Genomic DNA, 19,399 nt, shown 5'->3' on the forward strand with positions numbered 1-19,399 from the left:
CCAGTGGAATGTCGGTGAGGCCAGAGATGTGAGGGGCTGAGAGCCATGATTGCTCTGGAATGGAGTGTTCCTGGTGGAGGAGTGAAGCACGTTTGGGAAACATTCCTCAGTGGTGAGACAAGTAGATGAGTTGGCAGGGGTTATTGTGAGGTATCTTCCTAGGCTATCCATTCCATTCGATCAAGGAGGGAGTGGACAGGCAGATTTTAACATCGCTTCCTAAATCCAGGAGACGTGTTCCGTGTCAGTCAAGATCATGTGTCTTTAAATGGCTGATGGGGGATGATGTTTTTGATGAACAGATTGTCAGTAACTGGTACAAATGAGGAAGCCCTTTCAAGGAATAAAATGTGCCGTCTTCAAAAGAGTGTCTACCATCATCAAGATAATGTACTTTCCAGGAGATGTTGCTCAATGAAAGATGTAATCCAGTGTGTTCCTCCCACAGGGGCACTTCAGGATCAACAGAGGTTGCTGGAGGAACACTGCAGCCAACAGGGCAGTGGAGGGCGCCTTCCTGGACGGGGCCTGGGGTGTGCATGGCTTAGGCATCTGCTCCCTGCCACAAAGTAGGAAATCAGACCTGCCATCCTCAAAGTTTCTCATCTCCTTCTACCAAGCACGGGATGGGGAGAAATTAGGTTGCCATTCTGAGATATGCTCAGAGATTTAAAGAGACATTACATTTACTAATTCTAAACATTGAAAAGACATGGGTACTGGACCTCTCTCAAGTCGAACACAACAGATCTGCCTGAGACCTAAAATCATTCCATTGTAGCGCCTGGTCAAAAGCTGCATCCACCAGAAGTGGCAGCCAGCTGGCCCCATCCACTGCCCAAGTCTGCGGTCAGCTAGTGGCCATATTATGATGGGGCTATCGAGCATGGGCTTAATTCTTCTAAGAAGCCCAGTTCAATCTGGAGCCACGGGTGCCTAGCCAGTGGCGAAGTAGGAATAACGTGTGTGCTTCCCCTGCTAAGTGTAAAACCAGACAGGCAACCCATGAAACTGGCATGTTCTGACATAACCCACTCTAAGGAAGAAACACTGGAAGGATCGCTGTTGCCAGTGAATTTCCCTAGGAGAATATCAGAGGCTGTTATGGAAACAAAGTAGATTACACACCGACGCTGGGCTCCACCATAACGGCCTGGATCTGCCCTCTGTGGAGGTCCCTGCCCTTTAGTCACCCAAACACATACAACAGTCTGGGTTTTTTTGTTTGTTTGTTTGTTTTGCGGTACGCGGGCCTCTCACTGTTGTGGCCTCTCCGGTTGCGCAGCACAGGCTCCGGACGCGCAGGCTCAGCGGCCACGGCTCACGGGCCCAGCCGCTCCGCGGCATGTGGGATCTTCCCGGACCGGGGCACGAACCCGTGTCTCCTGCATCGGCAGGCAGACTGTCAACCACTGCGCCACCAGGGAAGCCCAACAGTCTGTTTTAAAACAGGGTTAAGTCTTGCCTGTTGTTTGGAGACTGGATTGTAGCACTACTAACAATGGTCTTCAGGCAGTTTGTTTAACTTCTCTATGCCTCAATTTTCTCAGTTGTGAAATGGGGATAATCACGGTATCTAATTTAGAGAATTTTGAGAATTAAATGAATAAATATACGTAAAACAATGAGAACTGTGCCTGGCACACAGTAAGTACTCATAAATATAGCTATCGTTATTTTTTTTATGTTTCAGAGATAAATTGTTATACAATAAACTAGATACAAAACTACCAGGGATCCTGACAAAAATGAAAAGATTTCTCTCCATCTACAGTATCTATTTCTCGCCTACCCCAGTTTCCTTGGGGAGAATGGATATAAAGTCTTTGCCGGGCTTCCCTGGTGGCGCAGTGGTTGAGAGTCTGCCTGCCGATGCAGGGGATGCGGGTTCGTGCCCCGGTCCGGGAGGATCCCACATGCCGCAGAGCGGCTGGGCCCGTGAGCCATGGCCGCTGAGCCTGCGCGTCCGGAGCCTGTGCTCCGTAACGGGAGAGGCCACAGCAGTGAGAGGCCCGCGTACCGCAAAAAAATAAAAAAAATAAAAAATAATAAAGTCTTTGCCATTTAAATTTGACATAACTTCCAGAACAACCTTGAATTTGCTGCTGTCACCCTCAGCCCCTGTTGTTCTTTCTCCTGTAGCCCCCCAGGTCAGAAGAGGGGTCAGGGCTGGGGCAGGGAGGTCGGAGAAAGCAGCCATCAAAACCCCCAAGTGCATAATCAAAGCTAGGGAAAAGAGAAGAGTGGGAGTGTACAAGAATAGGAGAGAGAAGAGGCTGTAAGTGTGAAGGAGAGTCTGATTCCAGGGATGACGCTGCCTCTAGACCACAGGGGCTCAGAGTAGAATGATAAGGAGTTAAAAGTATCTTTGGTGCTGGAAGGGATTGCCTGCAAGAGAGATCACTGGTATTATGAGTGAGTGTACTGGCTTTGTGAAGGCTGCATAGGTATGGGCACTGGTATTATGAGTGTACTGGCTTTGTGGAGGCTGCATAGGTATGGGATCAAAAATATATGGTTGGGCTTACCTGGTGGCGCAGTGGTTGAGAGTCCGCCTGCCGACGCGGGGGACACGGGTTCGTGCCCCGGTCCGGGAAGATCCCACGTGCCGCAGAGCGGCTGGGCCCGTGAGCCATGGCCGCTGAGCCTGCGCGTCCGGAGCCTGTGCTCCGCAACGGGAGAGGCCACAACAGTGAGAGGCCCGCGTACCGCCAAAAAAAAAAAAAAAAAAAATATATATATATATATATATATGGTAGAGCTAGAATTTTGACATTATCTGTTTTCATGCTTCTCTTTTGCACGTTACAGTCCAGATACAGTAACTTACTTCAGTTTCTCAACAGCACCCTGCTCTCTTGAGCCCTTTTCTCTGTCTGGAACATCTTCTCTACTCAATCCTGTCCCCTGGGCTGACTCCTATTATTCATCCTTCGGACCCCAGTTCAGCCCTTCAGGAAACTTCCTGACCCTCAAGACTGAATTAGGCACCACTTCCATGGATTCCAAAAGCACCTTTACTTTTCTTTCTTTCTTTTTTTTTTTTTTTAAAGATTTATTTATTATTTATTTATTTTTGGCTGCATCGGGTCTCAGTTGTGGCACACGGAATCTTCGTTGAGGCATGCAGGATCTTTTGTTGTGGCGTGCGGGCTCTTCGTTGTGATGTGCAGGCTTCTCTGTAGTTGTGGCACGCGGGCTCCAGGGCTCATGAGCTCTGTAGTTTGAGGCACGCAGGCTCTCTAGTTAGGCGTGCGAGCTCAATAGTTGTGGCACACGGGCTTAGTTGCCCCGAAGCATGTGGGATCTTAGTTCCCTGACCAGGGATGGAACCTGCGTCCCCTGCGTTGGAAGGCGGATTCTTTACCACTGGACCACCAGGGAAGTCCCTACTTTTCTATCTCAGCACTTATCATGGAGTATTGTCACTGCATGCTTAATCGTCTATCTCCTACTAAACTGTCTAGGTAGTGGTATCTTTAGCATCTAATGTGATGATTGGCATGTTGCGAATGTTCAATATATATTTTAAAATTTTAATTGGTGGAACAGATCAGATGGAAAAAAAAGAGAGGGCAGATGCTTCAAATGTACTCATGGAGTAAAACAAGATATTTATTTGAGTAACAACTCAGAGGAAGGTAACAGGTTGGTCTGCAAAGGATATGTGATTCCAAAAGTAGGAACAAAACTGATCTCAAGCGCAAGGAACTGATCAATGTAAGAGAAGAAGTACCAGGGAATTCCCTTGCGGTCCAGTAGTTAGGACTCGGCACTTTCACTGCCATGGCCTGGCCCGATCCCTGGCCAGGGGACTATGATCCGGCAAGCTGCATGGTGTGGCTGAAAGAAAAAAAAAAGTACCATTATTCCAAATACCAAACCAAGCTCAAGATCCAGGGTTATGTAAACAATCTGAGTGGGTTGCCAACACAGATTCAAGTGTCAGATAATGGCAGGAGGCAGGCAGTTGGGTGTTTGTTACAGGGACTGTGCAACCAGTCCTGGGAAGAGTGAGGTTTAAGCACTAAAACTCTCACCCCTGTGTTGAGAGTGCTGGGAGCAGAACTTAGGAAACAAGAGGTCACCAAGGAGTAAGGCAAGAAATCCATTACTAGGAAATCGAAATACCAAGGACAGCACAGAACTGACTGTGTAAGTAGGAGTTGGGTAGAAGAGTCATATGGACAAGGGTCTAGACAAACTATTATAGTGTGTGTGTGTGTGTGTGTGTGTGTTATAAAATTATAGCATGTATAATAAGATAGATAATAGACATTCTAGATGACTGTTTCTGGATATAACAGCTAAAAAAATTCCAGAAGTCAGTAGATCTGTTTTTATGATGATGCAAGCATGAAGGAGGAGAAGGAATAAGCTATGAAATATAAATCCAGTTCAATTGTATTTTATTTCTCAGCATATAGGAAAATAGTACTAGAGAGCCTACCAAGGGCAAATACTCAATAAATAAAATATATAATAAGACATAAATTCTAAGAAAATATAGAATATATTTACATAATATATAATATTATATAAAATATATTAAAATTTGCTCACACCAAAGTGTATGTTTTTGGTCTCCTTAAATTAAAAAATTAAATATTCATGTATATGATCTGTAGAGATAAATTTCTTTGTTCTTATTTACCAGTTACTGTATTATTACTAAATCATTTATTTTCTGAATTCTAATTCATCTCATAGTAGAAAATGCCTCATTACATACAACCTAGCAATTTTTGAAAACAATGCACAAATCACATGATTTTTTTTTTTTTTTTTTTGCAAAAACAGGTACAAAGTTTATTATTAGAGACACAGCATAACATGTGGGAGAGCACACAGAGAAACAGTTTATTTATTTAAGACAGAAGCAAGGCAGATATACACACCCGGTGTCCTCCCTAATGAGGAGCGCAGTAAAGAGGGGGTTAAATCATTTATATAGGGCAGTTCTTCCAGGTCTTTGTTTACCTTTGGCCAGTTATCTTGTTTCTTTTTTCACACCTGACCTGCCCTAGAAATCTCTCCAACATGCATGCACAACTTTTTGCCAAGATGGATTTCAGCGCAGAGGCCTGTGGGAGATTTGACAACATTTATTATGGGGTCATGCCCCTCCCTTTTTGACCTCTGAGGAGCTTTTCTGCACATATGCAGTTGGGGAGGTAATAGACGTGGTCATCTTATCTCTTTACTCTAGCAGAGCTCAGCTCCTGCTCTAACTTTGTCTTTGGAGCGTAGGGGAAAACAAAGCTCCAATTTACTCTGCTCGACAAACTCCAGCTGTCCAGCCCAGGGTCCCATCTACCTCCTATCTCAGTATCTTTTTTTTTTTTTTTGAATTTTATTTTATTTATTTTTTTATACAGCAGGTCCTTTTTTTTTTTTGCGGTACGTGGGCCTCTCACTGCTGTGGCCTTTCCCGTTGCGGATCACAGGCTCCGGAAATGTATTTTTAAAAATCTTTTGGGTGTGATTGAATTATGTGCCTACAATAAAAGATTGTAGTACCAAATTCACACTAATTGGTGACAATCACAACAGCCTTTGGTATCATATCTGTTCAGCCAAGACCTCTAGTTTAACCATGCCCGCTTCTGCAGGAGCCCCCAATCTTTATGAGACAGTCTCTCAAGGCAGTATGTGTAGTGGTTAATGTAGAGAGTCCGAAGCCTGGTTTCAAAGTCCAGTTGCCCTTGCTAGCCATGGCCTTTGAGCAAGTTACTTGACCTCTATGTGCCTCATATTTGTCATCTGTAACATGGAAGTGATAAGAATACCTATCTCTTTGTTGTAAAGATCAAATGAGTTGGACTTCCCTGGTGGTGCAGTGGTTAAGAATCCGCCTGCCAACGCAGGGGACACGGGTTCAATCCCTGGTCTGGGAAGACCCCACATGCCATGGAGCAATTAAGCCCGTGCACCACAACTACTCAGCCTGTGCTCTAGAGCCCATGAGCCACAACTACTGAGCCCGTGCACCTAGAGCCTATGCTCTGCAACAAGAGAAGCCACCACAAAAAGAAGCCCACGCACCACAACAAAGTAGCCCCCACTTGCTGCAACTAGAGAAAGCTCGTGCACAGCAACGAAGACCCAACGCATCCAAAAATAAATAAATTTTTTTTTAAAAAGAGCAAATGAGTTAATATATGTAACATGAAAACAAAAGCATTTAGCATTTAGCTCAATGAATGTCAGCTATCTATCTACATTATTATATCTTCTCTCCCTTGTTTTCAGAGGAAAGAGCCCACCAACCCTCCCCTACAAGAATATTGCAACTTCCTCTCTCTCCTCAAGTTTTATCTTATGTTGCCTGGTGGTAAGGATGGCAGTGGTAGGGCCAGTTCTGGCATTCCCCAGCGAGCTCTGTGGCGTGGTGGCTGAGTTCATGCTGGCCTTTCTTTGAGTTTAGAATGGGGAGTACTTAGTGCCTTTGGTTCTCAGCTTTGGGCTCAGCCACCATTCTGGGACAAGAGGAAAAAGCTCATTTGGCAGGCTGTCATGTCACTTTTTGAAGCTTCAACATTCAGCCTTCCAAAATGGCTTGCTTTCTGCATGATCAGAGAAAGTGTTCACCTCACCCAGTTTAACACAGTGTTTAACAAACAGAGGGCATGTATCCTTGGCCTCACTCTAGCATTATGTAAGTATCCAAAAATTCTTTTTTTTTTTTTTAAACTCCCATGAACACAGAGCTCTTTAACACTTCTCCTGCCCTTCTCCTGCCTATTCTTGGGGACGTTGGGTGGGTCGAAACATTTTGAAAATCATCGTTTTAAATATTTAGCTAATAGTTTAAACACTACGTTGTTTGAACTTTCTATCACAGTGTAAGTCACATTTCCCCCAGGCAGGCTCCTTAACTTATTTGCTATAAGCAATTGAGCTACTGGCACTTTTTTGATGTTTATTTATTTGTTGGGGTTTTGTTTTTGTTTTTTCAGTTGAAATCCTTCCTCTGGATCTTAAGTTGTGTTTGGCATTTTCCTCTGGGAAGAAGAAAAAATTTTTAAAAACTTAAACTCAGAGTTGGCATAAAATAAAAACAAATAGAAAATGTTGGCTGAAAACTCCATATTCACAGAGTTTTCCAGAGGCAAATGTTATAGCTAATCATTTTCATATTTGCTTGGAAAATAGTCTGGAACTTGTGAGTCTTTACTATTCAGCTCTTTGGTAGGTAATTAAATATAAGCAAAGAGCTCCTTTCCTAACAATGTTAAAATCTGCTTACTTTAATGAAAAATGTTGTGTGATATACTTGATCACAGATGTAAGCTTTTGAATAACATTGAACTAATTTTAGACAATCATTTTCCCATTGTTTCTCTGCTTGTTTAATTGGCAAAACAGGATTTTTAAAAAATAATCCAGCATGTATAAAGAACACTTGGGCTTCTGACTCTCAAAAATATATATATGAATAAAGCCTAAATCATTAGAAAAATGAACATTTCACCAAAGCAGTAGTATATGATTGGTCTCAACCTGATAAGGGTTTTTAGAAAATGATGAACTTTCTTTATTTTCATTTCTCTTATGATTCCTATTGGCTATTCAATCTATTTAATGTGGAGTATATTTTATTTGTAACAAAATTGTTGTGACAATTTGGCATCAAAAGAATGAAAATGAAGAAGGAACTTAAAATATGCTAAAAGAATGGAATTATCCAATCAGGAAGAGAAATTTTTTATTGGGTACAATTGAACATAAAACGTTATATCAGTTTCTGGTGTACGACATAATGATTTGATATTTGTATGTATTGTGAAATAATCAGCACGGTAAGTCTAGTTAACATCCATTGCCATACATAGTTACAGAATTGTAGAAAACGTTTTTTTTAAAAAAGGAAGGAAATAAAATGATAAGGGTAAAATTTGAAAGTTTGTGATGTTAAATTATAGTATTTTATTCAAAAGTCTGTGACTGGGTATCCTTGAAACTATCTCTTTACAGTGGCCACGAATTCAGCTACCCTAAATCTTAGCTTCCTGGGCATCTAAACAACAGTGAGTCCATACTTGCCATATTCTCGAAGTCAGTACAGATCAGCCTAGATAAGACCCAATAGATATTAATTTATCCCACGCTCAAGTGGTTTAAGAAACAGATATTACTTTTTGGTGACAGACTGGTAGCTATGTTTGCTTCAGGGGTCAAAGAAATACCATAGCAAAGGAGACAGTGGGGACAAAAGTAGAGTCTTGCAGTTTTCAGGAAAAACCTCTAAGAATGCATGGACTGTTATAAATGTCAGTGGGTTAGTAAAAAATCTGGTGAGACTGGGAGGTTATAAGAATCTAACCAGAAGATTACTATTTTGAGTTCACTTCCAGATGTTCAGAATGATTTATAATGCTCTAAGTCAAGATAATCTATATTAAATTATTTGTTTGGTGTTATATTTCTACTTTCATTTTAGTGTCCCAGGAGAGAAAATTTCCTCTGTTCTGTCTGATAAAGCTATAAGTTTCACTTAAATATACTGTGCTTAACTGAAACATATACTTTTAATTGTTTCTACAAGAATCAGAAATGAAAAACCAGATACATATTTCACTGTTTTATTTTTTCCATGATCATAGTAAGAAGGCAGATGCTAATTAAATACTAGGAAAAGAAATAAGAATTTCCTAATAGCCACTGGAAGATGTACAAGATTCAGTTTTAAACAGCTGCTTATCTACATCATGTATTTATCTGTCTCCGTTAGTATTGAGTAATCTCATTCAGAGGCTCCCTTTAAAAAAAAAAAGACAGATAACAAATACTACATTACCTTGTTTTCCAAACAGATTGTTCAGAGATTTTCAATGATGGGTATAAGCAGAGTGGATTTTACCAAATCAAGCCTCTCCAGAGCCCAGCAGAATTCTCTGTGTATTGTGACATGTCCGATGGAGGAGGATGGACTGTAATTCAGAGACGATCTGATGGCAGTGAGAACTTTAACAGGTGTGTTAATTATGACATAAGGATTTATCTGGAGTAGGAAATGTGAGGTTTACAATAAGTTAAGCCTTTTTATTATATCCCGAAGTGTATTAATTAGAGGGAATTTCATTCTCTCTTAATAATAATAAAATGCATTAGCTAATCAAGAAAATATTGGGGGTAGGGGTGGAGGTGCACACCTTGGGTACTGCAAAGGTCCGTTTGGATTTTTCTAAAGTCAGCTTTCACTTTAATTTTTTAGAGACTGGAATGACTATGAAAATGGCTTTGGAAATTTTGTCCAAAAAAATGGTGAATATTGGCTGGGTAATAGAAATCTTCACTTATTGACTACCCAAGGTAAGGTTTGCCTAATATCAACTTCATCTGAAATACAATAAAAAGAACACAAATGTTTTTCACTAAATCACAGGCAATAGAACTAATTCAGTAACTACTATGACTTGCAGATGGCAATGATCGCTTTGGGGCAGTAATTCCCTTTGTAAAATGTGGCTGCTTGCACCTGGGTTGTGGGAGGGAAATTTCTCATACATTTTTGTTCTGTTTCTTGGAAGGAAAGCTAATGTTATAATCATTCTTTTTAAATGCCTTGAGTGCCTCAAAACATATATATTGTATCAGTTATCTGCTGGCACAATAAAACTGTGTAACAAGACGTAAATTTAGTGGCTTAAAACAACAGCTGTTTCTTATTTCTCACAGATCTACAGGTTGGCTGGGTGGCTTTGCTGATCTGGGCTGGGCTCTGCTAATCTTGGCTCAGCTTGCTCATGGGCTGGTGGTCAGCTTCCGGGTCAACTGGAGGCTGGCTCTTCTAGGCTAGCCTCGGAGAGAATGCTTCAGCTCACTCCATTTGGTCTCTCATCTTCCAGCTGGCTAGTCTGGACTTGCTCTTGAAGCAGAGGCAGAGTTCCAAGAGAGACAGTGGAAGCACATAACTTTTTTGAGACCCAGACTCAGAAATGGCACACAGTCACTTTCACTGCCTTCTATTGGTGAAAGCAAGTCACGGGACCAACTCAGATGTAAGGGAAAGGAAATAGACTTAATGGGAGGAGTTACAAAGTCGCCTTGCAAAGGGAAGGGTGAAGAATTGAGGAATTATGGCAGTTTTTTTGGAATCAAATACCACAATATACTAAATATTTTTGTTCCCATTCCATTTCCAAATTTTATTTTTAAAAAATTCCAAGACACAGCAGAACTGGAAAAAGTTTCAACCTACCACCTAGATTTTACATTAACATTTTAATCCTGTATCTGTCCACCTATCCATCCATCAATCCATTTTTTTGGACATATTTCAAAGTAAATTGTGTACATCTGTAAAATTCCCCCTATATGCTTTTGCGTGGATATCTTTAACTAGAGTTCAATATTTGTCTAAAATATCACTAGTTTAATAATACGTTTTCCAAGCTTCTCTTTCCCATGTTCTTTTGCTCCAATCCTTTACCTTCCTTACCTTAGTTGCTATCTCAGATTGTAGTCAGTTCCACTCAAATCTGATTCTTAATGTTTCATAAAAGGCAACTGTAAAAAAAAAAAGTAAAAAAAAAAAAAGTCAACTGTATTGCTCAAGAAAACATGCAAAATCACACTGGCAATGCACTAAATGTAAGAGCAAGGGTTTATTTTTTCCAAATAAGTTAAGGAAAGTGATTGGTGTTTCTATATTCATAATAGTATGATTATAATTATAGAGATCTTTGAGACACCAGAATAGTAACTCAGAGAGGATGGATGATCCTAGACGTCTAATGCTTTCTTTGTATATTCTTCTTGTGATCAGTGTTCTCTAAATTTCAATGTATTTATTATCCTACTTTTAAGTGTTTTATGATAGATATATAACATTTATCATACCAGCTTCTGTTTCTTTCACACATTAATATGCATCTGATTTCGTGTTGAAACTATGAAAACCCCAAGAAGTAACCTTTGGCTCCTTCTAAACATACAAAATTCAAAGTTATTATTTTTCAAATTATTATTAAGTGTTTATTTGCCTAGATGCGCTTTGCCAACACATCTGCTTCCCCTTCAGGTTTTGATTCGTGTCTCAGGCTGGCTACTCTCGTGGTAGCAAAAATGTGTTGATCAGTTCCAGGAATCACAACTGCATATCACATCATCCCAAGGAAAAACAGTGCTTTGACCTTGCATTTCTTAATTATGAGAGCCTTTAAGGCTAAGGAGTTGCCTCTGAAAATAGCTTTATCCCCATTATACAAATTTTGGCTGAAGTGTTTGCAATAAAGTTAATTTAGAAATGGTCTGTAATAATTTAACTTTTATTTATTTACTCATTGACCAAAGAGATATTTAGATGGTTACCTAAAAGTCTGAATCTCTTCTATGATACAAAGCACTTTTTTTAGGAGTCTTGACTTAGCCTGTGTTACTGCTCTTGTCCCCTTTGCAGTCTTAGCTCACATAACATTTAGTACGTTTTGATCAGATGAAAGTGGCCTCTTCCTTGAAACCCCACTTTAGAGAGCTCCATGGGACAAGGAATGTGTGGGGGCCAGAGTGCCTCCTAGACTCGGTCCAGTGATGGAGAATCCGGCATTCCCTGCCCAAGAAGCCTTGAACTTGTCTCCAGGACCTGCTCATGCCTCTTCTTCATCTGTCCCCACTGTGGGACAATTATACAGCTGGTGTGTGCACCCCTAAGTCTGAGGGGAGGTAAAGAAAGAGCTTTTATTTTGGTATAAAAAGAGTGTGGGTGTGCAGCCTGGAACACCCATGCATGTGGGCCAAGCCCCTTGCTGTGTGTGGTGGAGACAGAGGTGGAAGAGAAGGGAAGTAGACCACAGACCAGGCCTGCATGCCGTGTCTGCATGTTCTGGCCTGGAACTGGGAGGCAGCCAAGGCTAAATTCAAACCTGATCTTACAGGTCACTGTGAAAGTTTATTTATCAAAGTAGGAGGATTGAATATAGTTATTATCTAACAGTTAGTTTGATTTATAACTTTTTATGTTTCTGACAATAGTTCTGTTTCTGAAAAAAGCATAGTCTTTGTTATTTGCAAATGATGCGACAATGAAGGAAAGATGATTACTTGATGATATCAACTATTTCAGTCATTATTTATATTTAAGATCAACATTCTTACCAAAAGTAAGAAAAAGAGGATAAACGTTTAAACGTCTTAAAACTTCTTTCATTGTTAGATTTCTTAATCTACTTACTAAAAAATGACTTGCTTTCTGTTGTTCTTTGCCAAGTGAATTACACTGGCTTTTACCTGTGATAGATGTAGTAGAAATGTTCTACCTTTACTATTGCGTCCCTAACTTTTTTCGAGTAAAATACACAATAAAACATTCACGTTGTAAATACAATGGAGTCACTGCTTATTCTTTGAAAACTGACTCATGGCAGAAGGAAATGGTCTAAGTAAAATAGAGCCGCAAATTGTTTTTAAGCCTCAGTAAGTCAGTGTCATCTCACACATTTAAAAAAAAAAAAAAAAAAAACCCTACGATTTCTTTTTTTTTTTTTTTTTTCAGGAGACTACACATTAAAAATCAACCTTGCAGATTTTGAACAAAATAGCCGTTATGCACAGTATAGAAATTTCAAAGTTGGAGATGAAGAGGTAATAACATTTTCAAATAACGAACATCATGAATTAACATGTAAAACATAAAATATAAACCTGAAGTCAGGGGAAACAAAAATATGCAATAGAACCTAATCTTTTATTTATTAAATAAGCCTGTCAAAATAGTAACAACTGACAATGGAAGTCACCTCTTTTCCTTTAGAATTCCTATGATTTGCATATTGGGGAATATTCTGGAACAGCTGGAGACTCCCTCACAGGGAATTTTCATCCTGAAGTGCAATGGTGGGCCAGTCACCAAAGAATGAAATTCAGCACATGGGACAGAGATAACGACAACTACGAAGGGAACTGTGCAAAAGAAGATCAGTCTGGCTGGTGGTTTAACAGGTTTGATATTTTATAGACATAATTGTAGTGGCGTTGATGATTGCTCACTGGTGGGCAGTAATTATAATATATGCGGTAATGTTGGTCCTCTTTCTGATACTGGTATTGTTAAATAAACATCTTTATAAGGATTCTTAAGTGATGAAGTAGCTTTAAGGATTTGTTCATTGTGTACATTAAGAAAGCTTGAAAGATATATCATAGAAATAAATCAAATTACTGCTTTTACAAAGATTCTTTGCAAACTGAATCATGGGTGAGTTATCCTAAGTAGTGGGTCACAAATTGACACAAAGAAATAAAGAGCATTTTCGACGTTCTAATAACCAAGTTAGCTCTCCACCTTCTCGTATCATACCAAACGGCCATGTTAATTGTAATCTTTTCTGTGTAATACTACTTTTCATTTACTGTGACTTTTCTTAAATCATTGAATCCAAGCTCCTTCCAATGCATAAATTTCCTCTACAACATTCCTGAAACCTAATTCCACCTTCTCATTGAATACTTCAGTGTTACTTTGTCAGCAAACTTATACCATTTTTGATTGTACTACATCAGTTTCTTCATTTTCCTTTTATTTGCCTGAAATCGTCCTTCTTATCACTTTGCCAGGTTTTTTTCTCAGTAGCTACAGAGTAATTGTATTCTTTTTCAACGTAATCTCTCCGGGTGCTGGATAAGAAGATATTTATTGTATTCGTCAATGTTTTCTCTTCTCTAAGCTAGATATGCCTCATTCCTCAAACTGGTCTCCACCCAAGATGATATCCAGACAGCACCCTTTGTTGTAATCACAAAGTTGAGGCAGGAATGGAAAAATTCAAACAGTCTTCCTTAGAAATAACCTGATAAGCCTCCTATGTCTGCAAAGCAGATGTGCTCAGAGGGTTAGGCAGTACATGAGCTTTGAACGTCTTTTCTGTTTAGGACACAGAGGCCCCCTCAAAATAACTTTGCACTACAGAAGCTTTAGTGAGTATTTCTGGCGTGCCGTGTTTTCCCTGTAATTGAGGACTAATCATTTAAATTCCATAATCCAAATTTTAACATTTTTTTTGATTATGTAAATACTTTTAAAACATTAAGCATCCTCTATTTTATTAAGTGGAGACAGACATATGTCTGTTTTCCCTAAAAATCGTGAGAATCCTCTTTATGAACATCATGTGTTATTGTGATGTGCTGATTTTAGAGTTGTAGATTCTATGGAGGGACAGCTTGTTGTTTATAGTGTGGAGTGTCTAGTTGAACCTAAATAGTTGTAAAAATACTATTTTATCTGGATTTTGCTTTTTTCAAAGTTTGAGTCCATTTAATTTGGGGTCAATTTGTAAGGAAAGTGGAACACACACAGCAGTGAGAGGAGACAGAGAAACAAAGTTATCTTTACTGTTTAACAAGTTGAAGGCGGTGATCATCTTTTTCCCTAGAGGTTTTCTTGTTCTCTTAAAACCATCTTTATCAACTTCTCTTCATCCTCCTTTTTCTTCCTGTTATTCTAAGTTAGCCTTATGTAAGAATTATCAGCATTATGTAAAACATCTATAATTCACAAAGTTGCAAGCATCCCTTAATGTTTGGTTTGGAACAGAATTCCATACACGGAAATAACAACCACATTGTTAATGTTAGCAGGAGATCAAGACGAAGTACCTACCCAGTTGAACGACAACTGGCACAGATTAACAGGGGCTAATAAACGATTTACTTGACTTTAAAGATAGGGGTTCAGGAAGGACAAAGAAAGGCAATTCAGTTGCTGGAGCCACCCAAGGAGCCTGCATTATCCTTGGAGTCAAAGGAGATGATAAAGGCTGTGCAGGTGGAAAAACAGAAAAGCTGGAGAAAAAGTCAATTGTTCCAGGAGCTCAGTGCTACTTCTACCACACCTGCTACTTCTGTGGTTTACCTCCATCACCCTCTTCCTCCTTACTCTTTTTTTTTTTTCCTGTCCCATAGTTCTTCCAAATTACATGAAATCTTGGCACTTCATAAGTATATTCCATTACAAGGCATTCCTTCTCTGCATAGCAAACTAATCACTGAGTGTTGACATCTTCTCTGCTTTTCTGGTGTAGCATCTCGCGTGTGCTCACAGCTACTTCTTCACCAAGGAAGCCCCAATCAACTTCCAATCTAGCTTCAAGTCCAGGCTGTTCTAGAACCTGCAAGATGCTGGAAAGTTGGTCTTAGAATTCCTAAGGTCTCCTGTGTTGACCCGAGTCAGTTTCCTAATAGCATTCAAATCACAGGCCAAATAAAAAAGTACATGTAGTAGATGTCTCTAGGAAGACAGAAATATGTCAAAATATATGTTCTGGAGGCTCAATTTAGAGTATTTTGTCTTTTGACATTACTTTCCATGGCAGTTTTAAAAAACACAGTAGGCTCTTAACACTCACAGATTTAGCATACATGGTTTTGATTCGTTACATCAGTTTAAGTTAGGAGGACTGTCGGGGGCGGTCAGCAGGAGAGAGTTACAAGGCGGGTAAGGGATTCAAGCCAGCCACACAGCGTTTATGGGTAAATTATATGCTTTCTTTGATTCAGTAATTTAGATGCTTTCCAAAGATTTTAAGAACTATTCCTTGTGAATGTTCTCCTTATGTCCTAATAGCTGATATCTTTTCATGGGTGATATCAATAAATATATAGTAACTACTTTCATAACAGTACACAGAAAATTATCACCTATCTTCAGTTTATCCATATCAGGAACAAAATTTACAGATTCCAAAGGAGGAAGGGGGACATTTAAAAATTTGTGATAACCTAACCAACTTATCTAGGTTGGAGCAATAAATGGAAAAAGTTAACTCAGCAACTAAGACAAATGATTATTGTCTGATGGCTGGGAAAATTTTAAGTGGTTTAGGTTTTGTTTTCTTATGCTTGAGCTTAAAATAATTGATATACTAGTGATTTTTAAGAGGGAGGGAGGAAGGGAATTTGAATTACGAAAGCCAAGTCCTGGTAGCAGCTGGATGAATGCTGTGAGTGTAAAGTACACAGGGGAGCTGGCAAATAGAGCAGCGTGCCACACCTTGCTCTGTTACCCACACTGCCCTTGCTAAGGCTCAGGCTTACAAGGGCATGTTTTTGCTTTCTTGTTTCCTCCCTCCCTCCCTCCCTTCCTTTTCTATTAAGAACAGAACTCCTTCTTTATCAGACTCTCTAAGTGGCCTAGGTTTTATCCTGAGAGTTGTTATGGTACTAAAACCCACCAGTTTAAAAAACTCATGCTGTAGAATCACTTGGCTTTTGGAAACTGATAAATATTCCCTTATCTAAAAACGGCAGAGGGAATTCCCTGGCAGTCCAGTGGTTAGGACTCCACACTCTCACTGCCAAGGGCGTGGGTTCAGTCCCTGGCTGGGGAACTAAAATCCCACAAGCCGCTCGGCGTGGCCAAAAAAAAAAAAAAAAAAAAGGCAGAATTCATAATTAAAATATGTTTCATCATTTGCTAGCAAAATAAAATGGTTTCAAAGGGTATTGTTCTAGTCTGATTGTTTTGTGTTTATTTTTCCTCCCACTAGGTGTCACTCTGCAAACCTGAACGGTTTATATCACACTGGCCCCTACACGGCTAAAACAGACGATGGGATAGTCTGGCACACCTGGCATGGATGGTGGTATTCCTTGAAATCTGTGGTTATGAAAATTAGGCCGAATGATTTTATTCCAAATATTGTTTAATTGTCCCTGCTGGGCTTTCTTTTCTGCAGTTCATCTTGGTTTAAGTGATTTGAAAAATAGCAAATCTGAACGATTCACATGTATAATGATGGCAATTGTTATGTGCACTGCTCTTCATTCTTACCTGCCTTTATTACTTAATGTACTTTCAGTTCAGCAAATATGTGATATTCACCAAATAAATGTAGATTATGTTACTATTTAATTGAACTCCTACGTGCAAAGGACTACAATAAGAGATTATTGCTGAACAAAAAATGAAAAGCATAGAGTATATACATGACTTGGGAGATAACACAGCATAAATGTATAATAAATTACATATGAATGCAGTTTTAAAAATACATGAAAAAAAAATCCAGCAAATAATGGATTGCCAAATCAACTGCGTGGATAATAAATATTATGAATTGAGAATGAACTCAGCTCTCTGACTGCAAAGCTAGAACTTTAAAAACAACCCAGGATCTTACTCACTATAAAACACTTTCTTGCATTTTTAGGATGTTTATGTGGATTACACACTTCTCTCAGAAGCCTCATTTTAATTCTTATACCAATCCTGTGAGATATTATTATCCCCATTTAAAAGAGCTGAGAATTTGAGGATCTGAGAGGCTGTTATTGCTCAAAGTTACAAAACTAATAAGTAGGGGAACAAGGACTCAAATCCAAGGCTTCGCATGCTGAATCAAATGTTTTGCACCCACGCTGCAACCTCTGGGATGTGTCAGACACAGAGGACACACTTCAAACCCACGTGAAGCTCAGCTCTTTTGGATAAAAACATACACTAACCATACAATCACAAAAATACAAATAATTCCGATAAGTATGAAGAAAAAATGTGTGTCTGGGGGATGTACAGCAGGGAACCTGACCTGGCCTGGGGAAGGGGGGTCAGAGAAGTTTCCCAGAAGAACTAACTTTTTGAGCTGAGATCTTTTAACTAGGTGTTATGTGGGAAATCATTGCAGGCAGAGAGAAATCCTTGTGTAAAGTACACAAAGCAAGAAAGCGCATGGAAACAAAAAAGGCTAGAGAGGCAATATGATTTAGTGATCCTTATATCCTTAACCCAGGGATTCTGCCACCTAATAGCTGTGTGACCTTGGGTAGGCTACTTAGCTTCTCTGAACTTCAGTAATCTCATCTGTAAGATGAAGATTATAACAGTACCTGCCTCATAGGGTTGGGTTGAGGATTACACAAGTAAAGTACTTAGAATAATGCCTTGCACAAAGTAAGCAGTCAATAAGAACTAGCCGTAATTATTCGTGAAGCTGGCATTAAGGGGCAATAATAACAGATGTCTTGAAATAAAGGGTCACATAAAGATGTTAAGGTTGGGACTTCCCTAGCGGTCCAGTGGCTAAGACTCCAAGCTTCCACTGCAGGGGCCGTGGGTTAGAGCCCTGGTCGGGGAAACTAAGATGCCACATGCGTCCCGGGGCTGCCAAAACAAAACAAAAAACAAACAAACAAACAAAAGATGTTAAGGTTAGTTGTACTGATACTTTATCCTCTAAACAGTGCTTCCCAAAGCAGGCTTCTCAAACTTCAGTGTCATACCAATCACCTGGGCATCTGGTTAAATTGATTCTGGGGTGGGTGGGGCCTCAGGTTCTAGTTTAACTAGTTTTCAGGTGATGCGGATTTAGGAATCTGGTCTAGGGATCCCACTTGGAAAAATAAGAGCGTAGGAAACGGCAGTTCTGTGGGATGGTAACAGCTAATACAGGAAGAAAAGGGCTCCTGGATCAAATGAGTCTAGGAGGAGACACAAAATTCAACAGATTTCTTCTCTTGAGTCTTTCTCAGGTCCTTTCATTTGCTTAGGCACATTCTGAAGTTCCAAGGGGAGCATACAGTAGTCCCCCCCCCCCCTTACCTGCAGTTTCCCTTTGCAAGGTTTCAGTTACCCACAGTCAACCGTGGTCTGAACATTTCGAGTAGAAAATTTCAGAAATAAACAATTTACGTTTTCAGTTATGCAGCTTCTGAGTAGCGTGATGAAACCTTGTGTGCACCTGCTGCATCCCGCGCGGGCGTAAACCTTCCCTTGGTCTGGAGTTTCCCACCTGTTACTTAGTAACCACCTCGGTATCTGATCAACTGTCTGGGTAAAAGGCAAGGCTTATGTTCTAGAGACCCTTGCTTTACTTCATAACGGCCCCGAAGCGCAAACGTAGTGACGCTGTTGATTCGGATGTGCCAGAGAGGAGCTGTAAAGTGCTTCATTTAAGTGAAAAAGTGAAAATTCTCAATGAGGAAAGAAAAAAAAATCATATGCTGGGATTGTTATCATCTACGGTAAGACCGTATCTCCTTTCTGTAAAATTGTGAAAAAAAAGAAATTTGTGCTGGTTTTGCTGTCGCACCTCAAACTGCAAAAATTACAGCCACAGAGCATGGAAAGTGCTTAGTTAAGATGGAAAAGGCATTCGATTTGTACAATAAAATATTGTGGGAGAGAGAGAAGGAGACCACGCTCACATAACTTTTATTACAGTGTATTATTATTTTATTATAGTTATTAATCTCTTACTATGCCTGATTTATAAATTAAACTTTATCATTGGTGTGTATGTATAGGAAAAAAACGTATATATAGGGTTTAGTACTGTCCACAGTTTTAGGCATCCACTGAGGATCTTTGAATGTATTCTCCGCAGATGAAGGGTGAACCACTTTTGCACTTTTAGATCTAGTAAGGAGTGTGTTTAGCTGCAAGATGTACATCACTTATTAT

General features: G+C 39.7%; 1 protein-coding gene across 2 annotated transcripts in view; it reads left to right on the plus strand.

The window, feature by feature from the left end:
- Positions 1 to 19,126, plus strand: part of FGL1 (fibrinogen like 1) — a 31,971-nt gene extending 12,845 nt beyond the window's left edge. The window contains exons 4-8 of one of the 2 annotated variants that reach the window (XM_059049447.2): positions 8,817 to 8,976; positions 9,218 to 9,315; positions 12,497 to 12,585; positions 12,755 to 12,942; positions 16,488 to 19,126. In XM_059049447.2, the coding sequence (XP_058905430.1) occupies positions 8,817 to 8,976; positions 9,218 to 9,315; positions 12,497 to 12,585; positions 12,755 to 12,942; positions 16,488 to 16,647 (695 nt within the window). In that variant the 3' untranslated portion in view covers positions 16,648 to 19,126. The remainder of the gene's footprint in view (positions 1 to 8,816; positions 8,977 to 9,217; positions 9,316 to 12,496; positions 12,586 to 12,754; positions 12,943 to 16,487) is intronic. The other variant, XM_059049449.2, reaches the window with a different exon arrangement.
- The last annotated feature ends 273 nt before the right edge of the window (positions 19,127 to 19,399 follow it).

The sequence above is a fragment of the Kogia breviceps genome, chromosome 20 (assembly GCF_026419965.1).
Source record: "Kogia breviceps isolate mKogBre1 chromosome 20, mKogBre1 haplotype 1, whole genome shotgun sequence".
Classification (NCBI taxonomy): Eukaryota; Metazoa; Chordata; class Mammalia; order Artiodactyla; family Physeteridae; genus Kogia; species Kogia breviceps.